General features: G+C 41.3%; 1 protein-coding gene across 1 annotated transcript in view; it reads left to right on the forward strand.

Moving 5' to 3' along the window:
• Window positions 1-15,792, forward strand: part of ROBO1 (roundabout guidance receptor 1) — a 1,264,035-nt gene that overhangs the window by 1,101,715 nt on the left and 146,528 nt on the right. The window contains exon 5 of the mRNA XM_079766678.1: window positions 12,786-12,943. Coding sequence (XP_079622804.1) covers window positions 12,786-12,943 — 158 coding nt within the window. The remainder of the gene's footprint in view (window positions 1-12,785; window positions 12,944-15,792) is intronic.

The raw sequence follows: 15,792 nt of genomic DNA on the forward strand, positions 1-15,792 counted from the left end.
CTCATGGGAGGATTCATTTGTATATTGCCTATCTACCCTCCTATACCTCAAAAATACCATGTTCAATTACTCAAATTAAAACAAAACAAAACAAAACAAAACAAAACAAAAAAACCCTGGGTATCATTATTGACATCTTTCTCTCTGTCATTTCAACCTTTCAAGACATCATTTTTATTTTGACTCCAATACACACGTCTACTCTGTCTCCCTTTGCCCCAAATCGTGTCATCATAACAGTACGAAATCCTGATCAGTTTCCCTTTAATTACTGCAGTAGCCTTCTAATTGGACTCTTCACTTCCATTCTTGTGTCTCTTTTCCATTTCATTCAAGGAACAACTATAATGAATATTTAAATATGATAATTCCATCCTGAGACAGCTGTGCTTAATAGCCACTGAAGTGGCTTCCCATGGGAATTAAAATTAAAGGTGACCCTGGATCATGGCTGCTGTATCTAGCAGATCTGGCCCCTCACCCCTGCCAACCTGCTGTTGTAAGGCTGTCAACCTGTCCCACTACACAGGGTTCAAGTCTTTGCAAGTCCATTCTTACTGTACCATCTTTTTCTTCAACCTGAGTGATTTCCTCTGCCTGCCGTGCACTTTTCCAGGACAAGCTTCACTCAGTGTTCAGGCTTCAGCTTAACTGTTATCCTTCGCGTTCCTTCACCGCCCGTCTAAAGTATGTTCTTCCTTAGTTTCTCACACACATCCCCTGCATTTCCTCAGGGCACACATTGCCATTACAGTTGTATATTCACATGTGGGACTGAGTATTGTCTGTTTACTCCCTTATGCACTGAGCACTGTGAGTACAGGATTCGTGCCAGTTTTAGTACTGTCTCATATATAATACCTAGCACACAGAAGGTGTATTATAAACATTGACTATGTCTTGGGCATTGTTCTGGACGCAGGATATGTAGATCGATAAAGGCAAACACCTTGCTCTCACGAAGCTGGCATTTTAATACAAAAAGCCAGACAACAAATTAATAAGTGTATTCCTTTGATCAAGACTCTCTTGTTTCAGGGTGCTAAGCAGAAGATTATATTTTATAAAAGAGTGCATGTCTGTCTTGCCCCAACCAGGGACCCTGGCTCAGATAGCCTCATCTGTCTGTGTTTTTTTAACCTGCCAAGCTACTCCCGAGTGTGACTTTTGCTCTGGTGCTTGGAAACCCTCATCAATGCCATTCTTTGTCCTCCTTTCCATTTGTACTGGCAGCTGAGAAATTTGGCAATTCCTCACAGTGACTAATAGTAATACTTCTTTGCAGATGTAATGCTTCATATAAATGGCAAGTCCTGTACAAACACTAAATAATTAGTCTTCATAATAACCCTAGCAAGATATAATGTAAAACATTCTGTTTTGAATGGAAATAACTGAGTCATTGGGAATATATCTATTAAAATCACAGCATAGTGGAAGGATGTGTGTTGTGATTCTTAAACTACTGGGGTAGTTTTTACTCCTAAATAATAACACATCATAACATAAAATGGTGTTTTATGAATGCTGTACTTTTTCATTAATAAATTTATTTAATTTATAGTTTAGTTTAAAGTGTGTATAATGCAAACATGCATTAAGCTACTAACATCTTTAAGTTAGAAAGAACATATGATGTGAGCAACTCAACTTACTTTGGCAGTACATTTTTTTATGATCTCCCAGACTTCAAGTCTGCTGGATATTAACTATATACAGTATATGTTGATCTTTATTGACATACACCTTTCTCTGGAATACATTACATATTATAACTGAAATCTAGTATGCCAAGCTTACTTTCTCTTTGTCTTGATGACTTAGTACCATTGTAATGAACACTTAGCAGTATCTTGTACAAGTTTTGCTAATTCCTGAAGTGAAATCATGAAACCAAAACTGACTGCAGATAGCCAAGAGGGCTTTTCATAGGAAGTGCCCTTATGGTGTTAATGTTTCTGTAAAATGGGAATGTGTTTTAAGCTTGGACCCAATCTGGAGGTAATTCTAACCATTAAAAAACCAGAATGGCTCAGCCGGCGTGGCTCAGTGGTTGAGCGTCGACCTATGAACCAGGAGGTCACGGGATCTATTCTCCGTCAGGGCACATGCCTGGGTTGCAGGCTCGATCCCCAGTGGGGACGTGCAGGAGGCAGCCAATCTACGATTCTCTCCCATCATGGATGTTTCTATCTCCTTCTCTCTCTCCCTTCCTCACTCTGAAGTCAATAAAAATATATTAAAAAAAGAAAAAAGAAAAGACCAGGAATGAAGTGTATATATTGTTTTAAAAGCCAGCAAATAGATTATTAATTACTTTTATTCTGGCAATAGCTTCTTCCACTATTTGCAATGTTCTACACTATTCATTCATGTTACTGTTGACTAATGTCTGACATCCTTCCATAATATATAACTTTTCAGAATATATAATATTTTGAAAGAAAAAAGTACTACTTTCCTAGGGTAGGGCATAAGAGGTTTGTGACATCTTCAAAGCTCTAGTAATTAGTGCTTCTGCTAGCATATTTTCTCCTAAGATTTTAACCGCAGCATAATTTAATGTTTGAAAATAAAGTTGCATGCTATAAAAAGCATAAGTAGAAAATGACATAATTATTGAAGAGCATTTATAGATATATTATGTCAGATTTTAAAAAGTAAATACGTATTTTTAAGAAATGGTCATGGTTAATTCCTAACTTTATACAGAATTGATGTTTGCATGCATCATTTTAAAATTCCTTAGCTTTAGATGATGATTGTATAAGAGGATAATATCTGATGAAATATTATTTTACATATCATTGTAGTTTGCCTCTTCAACAAGTTAAGGTATATTTCTGTGTAATCACCCTTTTGGTAGAAATGTTTTTAAAAGTTTGGAATTATTATTATATTTTAAGAAATGGTAAAGAATTTGAACACATTTGTACCCCAGATAACACTTTGCTCTTCTGGATAATGCTATGAGCTTACAATGTAGGAACGTAAATAGTTATAAAAGCCTTTATGACACACTTTTTTATCTTGCTCCCAAAACTTAATACAAAACAACCTGCAGTAAAACACTGCTATATTGCCATTTTGTGATAGGGTGAAGATTGTTACTTGACAGATGTCGAAATTTATGTAAACTTCACTGCAGGGAAAACAACAAAGTTGTAGCATGAACCCAGTCACGAAGTACATGCTCGGTACAGATGTACTAAATGAAAGGATGGTAGTTATTTTGAAATTAGATAGCATCTATTTATGTCAGCACAGGCATTAAATGTCATAGATGTGAGTAATTCTCTACTCAAAACTAAAGACTAAGTACGTGATTAATAATTTTGAAAGTCATTAAAGTGGCCCATTGTAACAAAGTTAAGCTGTTACTGAGCATCTCTAGTTTCTTTGTCTTTGAGAATGTATTTCATTTCTTTCCTATAATATACCCTATTTTTAAAGAATCTCATTGATTTTTTTCTTTTCCAAGTTGGCAGTTTAATATTATTTACTGCAAGGTTTCATGGACAAAGTAGTCTTTTAATAGAAAAATAAATAAAAATCCAGTAGTGCATATTATCTTCTTCTGTCTTTCCCCCGATACTTGCTACTAGTTAAAATGCCCATATTTAATTAAAACACTTATTATCGTTCAAAATTTTTAGTCATTTTGTTGCTGAAGTGAAGGAGAATCTTTGAGAAGAATTAGCCTGACATACATTATCGGAATGATGAGTTGTACTTCTTAACATGCCCATGAAAGTGTGAAGTGGCCTCTTCCATATGTGGAAAAATCTGCAGAAGCACAAGAATGCAGACTGTGCTCAGAGATAAGCAGTTGACCATCAGAATGGAAATTTCTCACCGAACTTCTTTTCCAGTGGGAAGAGGCTGCTATATTAATTATATCACCTATTTAGAATTGTGAACATTGTCTTGTTAAGACCAGATAGGTGGCTACAATTGTAGAGAAGAATCCTTGATGGACTGGATCTGTGGTCTACCTCTGCTGCTAAATATTTACAAATTCCTCATCCATAAAATGAAACGAATAAACTCACTTTATCATAACCTGTGATACGGACTAAGTGAGTAGATGCTTGGCATGGATCTGTACGTAGTAGAGGTTCAATGGACATTGGCTGTTGCTAACATTTTTATCATATCGTTAACATTACTGTCATTATTACTTATGCAATGAGCTCCTCTCCCCTCTGAGGAGCCTGAGATTCCTAATTTCCAAAAGAAAAAGTTTGTATCACATATCCTTCTGAACCTGACTGCATTGAGATTCTGTGTTTCATGAAGCCGAAGGCATTGTAGTTTACAGATGTTCACCACATGATTGGGGAACAAAATTAAATTTAGAAACACTTGAGCCTTATCAATATTGAGTAATTAGGAGACTGTAGTGCACTGACGTACAGCCACAGAACGCTGAGCCTCCTGCAATAATGGAGTGGATTTGTTGGAAATACAATGGATTATATAGGAGAATTGCTTCTTACAGTAAAATGGTGAAGTGTGTGTGAGTGTGTGTGTGTGTATTTTTTAAAAAGCAATTCATTAGAAATCAGGATATCTACATTTTTCTTTTGGTCTCTTCCTGACGAATAACACAATCTAGTAATGTTTCTTGGAACTCAGTTGCCTCTGTTTCTTGGGATGGGTTAGATGTTGCCAAAGACCTCTACCTGTTTAATAACCTTATGTTTCATTCAGTTCTAAAACTTTTCATAGTGTTTTTAAAAAGTGTTACAAACATTAAAGTCTCCATTATACTTGAAATAATCTGTCTTTAACATTTTTTCACTTTGCCTCCTGTCTTCTCAGTATTACCCAAATAAATTTCAAAGTTGCCACTCAATTTTAGAATCCTTTTCTGCAAATATATTTACATATTCTGAGAATTGTATTAAATTGACATTTCATTTTTTAGAAACACAAATGATTATATGTTTTGTTTAAAATGATACATTTTATTACCAATTTTAATATTTTTTAATTTATTGTTTTTTAAAAACCCTCACTGAGGATATGTTTTTATTGATTTGAAAGAGAGAAAGGGGGGAGGAAGAGAAACATCATTGATTGGTTCCAGGTGGTCCTCCCCTGGATCAAAACCGAAATCTAGGATGTTCCCTGACCTGGAATCAAACCTGCAATGATTTGGTTACAGGGCTACCTTCCAACCACTTGGCCACACTAGCCAGGACAATTGACCAATTTTTTAGACAAAAGCTTCCAGGAGCCCGGCTGGTGTTGCTCAGTGGTTGAGCTTCAACCTATGAACCAGGAGGTCATGGTTTGATTCTGAGAGAGGGCATATGCCCCGCTTGTGGGCTCAATCCACAGTGGGGAGCATGTGGGAAGCAGCTCCCTGAAATCAATAAAAATATGTATATTTTTAAAAAGCTTCCAAGAAATTAAAAGATTCATTGAAGCTTATTATGCTTCTTCAAATTTAACAGAATAAAAAACATTAAGAATGAGCCAAATTACTATACAAACCTGTAAATATGAAACAATTACATAAATATGGAAGCAAGATTAGAGTGAACTATGGTTTGTTTTATCACCATTTTAGGTGGTATCTGCTTGGACACATTATAGATGTTATTTGCTCTGTTTCAAATTATATTGAATCCTTATTTCAAAAGTGAGTTCCAAATTTTAGAATTTCATACTATTCATACCATTTCATACTAGCATAATATATGCTTTGATTAATAGGGATGTTAGAGAAGAAAAAGTGAGGCTTTTTCCAAAAAGGGTCCATATTTGAGAATACTTACTGATTTCACTGGTCTTTCTGCCAAGCTGCTGCCAATCATTTGAATTCAGTTTTTTAAAAATATATTTTTATTGATTTCAGAGAGAAGGGAAGAGGGAGAGAGAAATAAATCCATCAATGATGACAGGGAATCATTGATGGGCTGCCTCCTGTACGCCCCCCACTGGGGATCGAGCCGGCAACCTGGGCATGTGCCCAGACCAGGAATGGAACCGTGACCTTCTGTTTCATAGGTCAAGGCTCAACCACCAAGCTGCATCAGCCAGGATAAATTCAATTTTTAATTACTTAAATACACACATGAATTAAGAAAATTGGATAATTTAACTGAAAGTTCATATCATTTTATAATGTGATACATACTATTTTCCCCCAAATATGTTCAGGACAAGTTTAAGGAAGAAAGGTTGCTTTTATAGAAGAAGGAAAAAAAATCTTAAATACACGACTATGCAGAGTTGCCTTTAGCCATAGGCAATACTAGAGTTTTATGCTTTACAGCTGCAAAAATAATTACATGAACGTTATCTAAGCAACCATCTTTAATGGATTACATTTTGTTAGCTTTACATTATATACTGAAAAACTCAAATAACATAGTAAATCGAAAAGGAATTTTGATTTATCTGACTTAATATTTTGATATTTGATATTTTTGAGACATTTTATTATTCATTGGTTTATTTGAGATCTGCTCTCAATTTGTAAAGAAGACATAGTGTTACCATTGGTTTTAACTTTACCAGGTAGAAACATTGTGCAAATTATTTATTTTTACTTGAAAAGTATTTTACTTTTGCATTTTTCAAGGGCCTTAAGATATTCCAACGGTGATATCTTAGGTTAATAATGTGATATAGCAAAGAAACACACTGTAAAAGTCAATTCATTTGTTTTTTGTATAAACCTTATGTTTTATTTGTGGTACATTTGTAACACCTAATTGTAATATAAATTTATAAATAGTGAAAGTCTTCCTACTCTTTTTTTTTTATTAAGTGGTAACAGCAGTTCAACTAGGTTTACCTTTGTGTCTATGTATTTTATTAATAACTAGAGGCCCGGTGCACAAAATTTGTGCACGGGGGGTGGAGTGGGGTGGGGTGTGTGTGTCCCTCAGCCCAGGCTGCACCCTCTCCAATCTGGTACCCCTGCCAGACAGTCAGACATTCCTCTCACAATCCAGGACTGCTGGCTCCCAACCGCTCACCTGCCTGCCTGCCTGATTGCCCCTTCTGCCTGCCAGCCTGATCACCCCCTAACCACTTTCCTGCCAGCCTGATTGACACCTAACTGCTCCCCTGCTGGCCCAATTGCCCCTAATTGCCCTCCCCTGCAGGCCTGGCCGCCCCTAACTGCCCTCCCCTGCTGGCCTGGTTGCCCCTGCCCTCCCCTGCAGGCCTGGTCCCCCCAACTGCCCTCCCCTGCAGGCCCGGTCACCCCCAACTGCCCTCCCCTGCAGTCCTGGTCCCCCCCAAACTGCCCTCCCCTGCAGGCCCGGTCACCCCCAACTGCCCTCCCCTGCTGGCCTGGTCACCCCAACTGCCCTCCTCTGATGGCCGGGTCACCCCTAACTGTTGTCCCCTGCTGGCCTGGGTGCCCCTAACTGCCCTCCCTTGCCAGCCTGATTGCCCCCAACTGCCATCCCTTTCAGGCCTGGCCCCTCCCAACTGCCTTCCCCTACAGGCCTAATCTCCTACAACTGCCCTCCCCTGCCGGCCATCTTGTAGCAGCCATCTTGTGTCCACATGGGGGCAGCCATCTTGTGTGTTGGAGTGATGGTCAATTTGCATATTGCTGCTTTATTATATAGGATGTTCAGCATTGAAGTTAGAATTACTAGTGTGGTGCAATCATATTTCCTGTTCTTCCTTTTACTTTTCTTTCCAAAAACGAGCACGTAAGTTGTCTCTTTGAAGTAGTACTTTCCCAGTATTCACATGGTCATAGTGTACCCAAGTTTTCTCAATATACAGCAAAAGTGCTTTTGTCTGAGTGGATGGTAAGGCTTAATCAGATTATGGACATACTTAGTTGGTATAGAGGATAGAAAAGTAGAGAATTCCAAGAGAAAAATATACAATTTTGTCAGCCTCCAAGTTTGTTCAAGTGACTTTTGAAATAACAGTTTCAGCCCAAGTTTTTCACAGTATTGTACATTTTCCATGAAAATATTTTTAAATGCCATTGGGTGGAAAGACACCCATTCCAGTATAAAATTATAGTATCAAATATTCAATTTAACAGATTTTAATAGATTTTAAAATGCATCACTTCAAATCTGTGCATTTAACATAGTAACAAACATTTTAAGTACTACCTCAAATTAGATTATTAAAATTATTCAGATTTTATTGTACACTGGGGGATAATGGGGTAGGAGAAAGATACTAACATTTTTAGACTTTGTATTGAGGAATGTATCTCCCTGCCTGCTTTGTAAACAGGGAGAGATTATATTCAAGATTACCTACGTAGTAACAACAGAGTTATGGTATAATACTAACTGATGCCAAATAATTCATGATTTATTTTATTTTTATTTCATTATTTTTATTTTATTTTTGTTTAATCCTCACCTGAGGATATGTTTAGAGAGAGGAAGGGAAGGGGGAGAGAGAATATAAATGTGAGAGAGAAACATCCATCAGTTGCTGCCTCCCATACATGCCCCAACTGGGACTGGAACCTGCATCCCAGGTGTGTGCCCTGACCTAGAATCGAACCCACAACTTCTTAGTGTACGGGATAATGCTCCAACCAACTGAGCCACCTAGCCAGGGCATGACTTCTTTATGTTAACACTAGAGGCCCGGTGCACGAAATTCGTGCACGGAGGAGGGTTGTCCCTCAGCCCAGCCTGTACCCTCTCCAATATGGGACCCCTTGAGGGATGTCCGACTGCCCGTTTAGGCCCAATCCCGGTGGGATCGGGCCTAAACGGGCAGTCGGACATCCCTCTCACAATCCAGGACTGCTGGCTCCCAACTGCTTACCTGCCTGCCTTCCTGATTGCCCCTAACCGCTTCTGCCTGCCAGCCTGATCACCCCCTAACCACTCTGCTGCCAGCCTGTTTGCCCCCAACTTCCCTCCTCTGCCGGCCTGGTCACCCCTAACTGCCCTCTCCTGCAGGGTTGATCACCTCCAACTGCCCTCCCTTGCAGGCTTGGTCCCTCTCAACTGCCCTCCCTTGCAGGATGGATGCCTCCCAACTGCCCTCTCCTGCTGGCCATCTTGTGGTGGCCATCTTGTGTCCACATGGGGGCAGGATCTTTGACCACATGGGGGCAGCTATATTGTGTGTGTTGCAGTGATGATCAATCTGCATATTACTCTTTTATTAGATAGGATAGAGGCCTGGTACAGGGGTGGGGGCCAGCTGGTTTGCCCTGAAGGGCGTCCCGGATCAGGTGGGGGTTCCCTTGGGGTGTGGGGCGGCCTGAGCGAGGGGCCTGTGGTGGTTTGCAGGCCTGCCACGCCCCCTGGCAACCCAAGTGGAGGCCCTGGTATCTGGAATTTATTTTCCTTCTACAATTGAAACTTTGTAGCCTGGAACGGAGCCAAGCCTAGGGCTCCCTCCGAGGCCGGCAGCCATTTGTGTTGGGGTTATAATTGAAACTTTGTTGCCTTAAGCGGGTGGGCCCGGCCAGGGTGTGTGGAAAGCTTTGCTTCCCCTGCTGCCGGCGGCAACCCTGGCCTGCTCTCTCAAGCTCCATTCTGCCGCCATTTGTTTGAATTTGTTTACCTTCTATAATTGAAACTTTGTAGCTTAAGTGGAGGATTAGACCTGGCAAGGGCAGGCGGAAAGCTTGGCTTCCTCTGTTACCTAGGAAACCTTGCTCTCTGTGGCTGTAGCCATCTTGGTTTGGGTTAATTTGCATACTCGCTCTGATTGGATGGTGGGCGTAGCTTGTGGGTGTGTCGGAGGTATGGTCAATTTGCATATTTGTCTATTATTAGATAGGAAGATATACACAGGACAATTTTATTCTGTGAACTATATTTGAAATGCGTATTGGGTTTATTTTCCACATTTTATTCCAACAGATACTAAGTGAATAATACTTCTTATTTTATGGTATGTTAATATTACATTACTAGTCTAGTAATAAATCGTTTCTTCCTCTGAGATATAGGATTAATAATGTAAATGGGGTTAATAATCTCTCTCACCCTGAACAGATTTAATAATTAAATGAAAGAATATTTACCCCCCGTCCCCACAAAACAAAAACACACTCAGAACCATTAAATATAGAACATATAAAGTGACATTGTTGGTAGCAGTACAATTATCATCATTGGTACCTCTAACACTTGCCCTCACTCATTGCTAATGGAAAAAGCACAGTATTTTGAAGGTACTCACTTTGTAAATATGTCTGAAGTTGTTATAATGAGCATATTTAAATTGTAAAGATGATATATTCTTATACATTAATTTGAGATAGTTTTAAAATATCTCAATTAAATGAATGTTTGGAAATATATTTATTTTTACTTTTAAATTTTTTTTCTTCATTGATTAAAGTATTACATATGTGTCCTTATCCCCCCATTGCCCCCCCACCCCCCACCCACTCATGCCCTCACCCCCTGATGTCTGTGTCCATTGGTTAGGCTTATATGCATGCATACAAGTCCTTTGGTTGATGTCCCCCCCTTACCCCCACCCTCCCCTGGTTTACATGTGTATGCAATTCATTTAATAATAGGAAGCATCAGCCAAATGTGTTATGTAAGTATTAGTAAAAGGAGGATTCCGTTGTATTCATTAGCACATGGATGAGAAAATGCAGTCAGAGAAGAAAGCAAATTAATGATAAGCCAAATCCAAACTGTGAGGGAACTAAGCAGCAAAATACTCTTTCACATTGTTCTATGAAGAATATCCAACTGTCCCTGCTGTGTATGCATAAGCTCTGAGGTCTCCATTAAATTGCATATGTCTATAAGTAGGTATAGATGCTCCAAGATGCATTTAGATAGCTATCTGTAGTAGCTTATTATCATAAACTAGAGGCCCGGTGCACGAAATTTGTGCACGGGGGTCCGGTGCACAAAATTCGTGCATGGGGGTGTGTGTACCTCAGCCCAGCCTGCACCCTCTCCAATCTGGGACCCCTCAAGGGATGCCCAACTGCCTGTTTAGTGGGATTGGGCCTAAACGGGCAGTCGGCGATCCCTCTCACAATCCAGGACTACTGGTGCCCAATTGCTCGCCTGCCGGCTGTCCTGATTGCCCCTAACCACTTCTGCCTGCCAGCCTGATCACCCCCTAACCATTACCCTGACAGCCTGATTGATGCCTAACTGCTCCCCGGCCAGCCTGTTTGCCCCTAACTGCCTTCCCCAGCAGGTCTGGTCACCCCCAACTGCCCTTCCCTGCAGGTCCGGTCGCCCCTAACTTACCTCCTCTGCCAGCCTGGTCCCGCCCAACTGCCCTCCCCTGCTGGCATGATCGCCCATAATTGCCCCCCGCCCCATGCAGACCTGGTCCCTCCCAACTGCCCTCCCCTGCTGGCCATCTTGTGGCGGCCATCTTGTGTCCACATGGGGTCAGCCATCTTTGACCACATGGGGGTAGCCATCTTGTGTGTTAGGGTGATGGTCAATTTGCATATTATTCTTTGATTAGATAGGATAGAGGCCTGGTGCACGGGTGGGGGCCAGCTGGTTTGCCCTGAGGGTGTCCCGGATCAGGGTGGGGGTTCCCTTGGGGCATGGGGCGGCCTGGCCGAGGGGCCTGTGGTGGTTTGGAGGCTGGTCACGGCCCCCAGTTACCCAAGCGGAGGCCCTGGTATCTGGGATTTATTTATCTTCTATAATTGAAACTTTGTAGCCTTGAGCGGAGCCAAGCCTCCTGCTTGCTCTGTGGCTGCAGCCATTTTTGTTGGGATTTATTTATCTTCTACTAGAGGCCCAGTACACAAAATTCGTGCACAGGGGGTGTGTCCCTCAGCCCAGCCTGCACCCTCTCCAATCTGGGACCCCTCGAGGGATGTCTGACTGCCCGTTTAGGCCCGATCCTACCAGGATCGGGCCTAAACGGGCAGCCGGCGATCCCTCTCACAATCCAGGACTGCTGGCTCCCAACTGCTCGTCTGCCAGTCTTCCTGATTGCCTCTAACCACTTCTGCCTGCCAGCCTGATCACCCCCTAACCATTCCCCTGACAGCCTGATTGATGCCTAACTGCTCCCCTGCCAGCCTCTTTGACCCTTACTGCCCTCCCCTGCAGGTATGGTCACCCCTAACTGCCCTCCCCTGCAGTCCTGGTCATCCCTAACTGCCCTCCCATGCAGGCCTGGTCCCCCCCAACTGCTCTCCCCTGCAGGCCTGGGTCCCCCCCCCCCCCAACTGCCCTTCCCTGCAGGCTTGATCACCCCCAACTGCCCTCCCTTGCAAGCCTGGTCCCTCCCAACTGCCCTCCCCTGCTGGCCATCTTGTGGCGGCCATCTTGTGTGCACATTGGGGGAGCCATCTTGTGTCCACATGGGGGCAGCCATCTTGTGTGTTGGAGTGATGGTCAATTTGCATATTACTCTTTTATTAGATAGAATAATTGAAACTTTGTAGCCTTAAGCAGAGGCCAAGGCAGGCCAGGGCTGTGGAAACTTGGCTTCCTCCATTGCTGGGGGCAACTCAAGCCTCCTGCTCTCTCCACCTTCGTGGCTGCTGCCATTTTTGTTGGGATTTATTTATCTTCAATAATTGAAACTTTGTTGCCTTAAGCGGAGGCCAAGGCAGGCCAGGGCAGGTGGAAAGCTTGGCTTCCTCCATTGCTGGGGAAACCCAAGCCTCCTGCTCTCTTTGGAGCTGCAGCCATCTTGGTTGGGTTAATTTGCATACTCGCTCCTGATTGGCTGGTGGGTGTAGCGGAGGTACAGTCAATTTGCATATTACTCTTTTATTAGATAGGATGTCTCTTTTGCTGAACTGCAGTGATAAGGATTGAATATCTACTATTGCCTATAATGAGTTACTCTTATCCCTGCAGTACTACGGGATGACTTCAGACAAAATCCCTCCGATGTCATGGTGGCAGTGGGGGAGCCCGCAGTGATGGAGTGCCAGCCACCACGAGGCCATCCTGAGCCCACCATTTCTTGGAAGAAAGATGGCTCTCCACTGGACGACAAAGATGAAAGGATAACTGTGAGTATTGAGTTCATCAGTGGGGTCAACCTTCAGAGCTCGCCGTATATATCTCCACCAAAGAAAAAGAGAAAAGTGAAGGTTTTTTTGTTTGTTTTTTTAAAATAATTGGTTGCAATATCTCCCATTTTTATGTCACTTAGTTTGAAGATTAGTAAAAGAAAAATATAATTTATGTGTTAATGTCTAAAAGTTAACTAATGCATAGTTTTATGTATGACTTAGTTATTATCATAACTCAGGGTATATCACATTTCCATGTGTTACAATAAAAGTTATTTTTAAAAATATCAGGTCATAGAGTATGTTTCCAGTAGACTTCCTTAAAAGTCACTTCCTAAAAGTCACTTCAGGATTTTTTCTGTTTCTGCTTTTTAAATTGCTTTTCTGTTCTATAGAATAGTTCAGTCTTGTTTCTGAACAATAAAATCTCATCTGAATGATGCCTAGTGATGGATTTACTCATTCCAAAATAAAATCATGTGACTAGATAATTGGATTTAAAATTCTGTTGTCATATAAGCAGAATAAATCTGTAGTAAGTAATGATGCATTTTCCTCTGTCCTTCAGTGATTCTCTGTGACTTCTTTTTCTTTGCATTTTTGTATTGTGAAAGGTATTTACTAAGCCACCTAAATAACCCAGCTCTCGTTGACCGTATGATTGTACAGTATTTCCCTTTGGCATTTTCTTTGTTCTGCACATGCTCTCTGCCTTTATGAAGTCATTGGCCAAGGTCCCCTGGAGAATCTGTGTGCTATACTTGTAGAAGGACAAGGTTATAACACAGACCACATACTCCTAATAAATGCTTGCACTATTTATTTGCAGATTAGCATGAGGATTAAGTAGTGAAGAAAGTAGAGGGGTTTATGGTAGACAAAGTTTTAGGGACCTTGAAAGAAAATCAAGCATTTTTCCTGTATTGAACTGAATAAAACTTAGTATCTCAAAGGTTTTTTATAATTTGAGGAATTGGGGTAAGAACAGCCTAGCTCTACTTTTAAGCATTCTTTTATAGTTCTACAAAGTGAACTATATGTGGAAACATTGGTTTTGGGAAATGAAGTCAAGAGCACAGGGGAATGGAACAAAAGCTTCTCTTATTACTGTTAACAGATTCCTTTAGATTTATGCACAATCAAGATAATATTTTTCTTGAAAACGTATTTTAAGTCATTTAATGATAATTACCTATAACTTTCATTTCTCTGACCTAATGATTCATACACACTAAAACCATTATCTTTCTCCCTCATGTCTTTCCTGGTGACCAATTTGTGTTTAATACAAATTAGTGATAAAAATTTCAGCATTGGCATCCAGATGGTATGACTCAGTGGTTGAGCATCGAGCCAGGAACCAAGAGGCCACTGATTCCATTCCCTGTCAGGGCACATGTCCGGGTTGTGGGCTCGATCCCCTGTGTGGGGAGTGCAGGAGGCAGCCGATTGATAATGTTTCTCTCTCATCATTGATGTTTCTATCTCTCTCTCCCTCTCCCTTTTCTCTCTCTCTCTAAAAAAATTTAAAAAATCAATAAAATGAAATAAAAATTTCAGCATTGGTGATGCAGCATTGAACAGCTCCCAATGAGTGCCCTTCTGGAGTTTATATTCTGTGACTGAGTATACAGGTAAAATGAAAGTAGAGGGCATAACATATGGTACATTAGACTATAGTAAGTTCTATAAACAATAAAGTAGTGCAGGGGTAGACAGATAGGATTGGGAAGAATCTCAGTGCTTAATAGGATGACCAGAGAATGCTTCACATAAAGACCAGTAAAAAAATTGAGGGAGGGAACTTTGCAGGTATCTGGGAAAGTGTTCTAAGTGGAACCAACTATAAGGTTAAAGACCCTATTGCAGGGCATACCTAACAGATTGGAAAAGGAGCAAAGCGGATGGTGTGGAGTGAGGAAAGTTGAGATTTGTAGCAGATGGCATCAGGGATAACAACAAGCCAGACTGTGTGTAGTACCTTACAGTCCTTGCAAATAGATTGGCTTTTCTCCCAAGAGAAAAGCATCGAGGGGTTTTGGCAGGATCCACAGAAGGGTGATAATGGCAGAAGTAGGGAGACAAGTTGGGGAGCATTTTCGGTTATCTTGATAAAAGGGAAGTGTGGTCTGGATCAGTCTGCTAGGAGGGGAAGGAGAGCAGTGGTTAGAGCCTAGATCTGCTGTGAAGCAACAGCTGTCAGAATCTAACAGATTGGACGTGGCTTGTTGGAAAAAGAGAAGAGTCAAGGATTATCTTTATGCATTGATCCGAGCGGCAGAAAAGATAGAGATGCTGTTAACTGAGATGTCGTTAATTATAGTAAAAGAAGATTCGGGGTAGAAGTTTCAAGAGCTCAGTTTCAGACATTGTAATTTTGAAATTCTTATTAGATATCCACAAATGTCAAATAGGCAGTGGAAACGTGAGTCAGAAATTCAGAGTTGAGGTTGAGGCTGGCGAAAAAATTGTGTTGTGGTGAATATAACGAGTACTTACTGCCTTGCATGCAATCCTCCCCCGCTTCTGGGCAGATGAAAGCCTTCGCTTCCCAGTTTCCTCGCTGTAGGGCAGACCACTCTAACTAGTTCAGCTTCATGGGCTGTGAGTGGAAATTAAAGATATTAAATACTAGTGAGGGAGCCTCCAGCAATCTCTTTTCCATGTGGCCTCCAGAGAGTCCACATGTTCCAGGTAGTGAAGCTACAACAGGACAGCCACCCAAAGAGCCTGGGCCCCAGAGTCATGTGTCCCAGAACTTTCCACTCCACATCTGGCTCCCCCTGGTGGACATGTAGAATGAATGAGAAATAAATCTTCCTTGTATTAAGTCACAGAGTAGTTCT

This window comes from Cnephaeus nilssonii (genome assembly GCF_951640355.1).
Source record: "Cnephaeus nilssonii genome assembly, chromosome: 3".
Lineage (NCBI taxonomy): Eukaryota > Metazoa > Chordata > Mammalia > Chiroptera > Vespertilionidae > Cnephaeus > Cnephaeus nilssonii.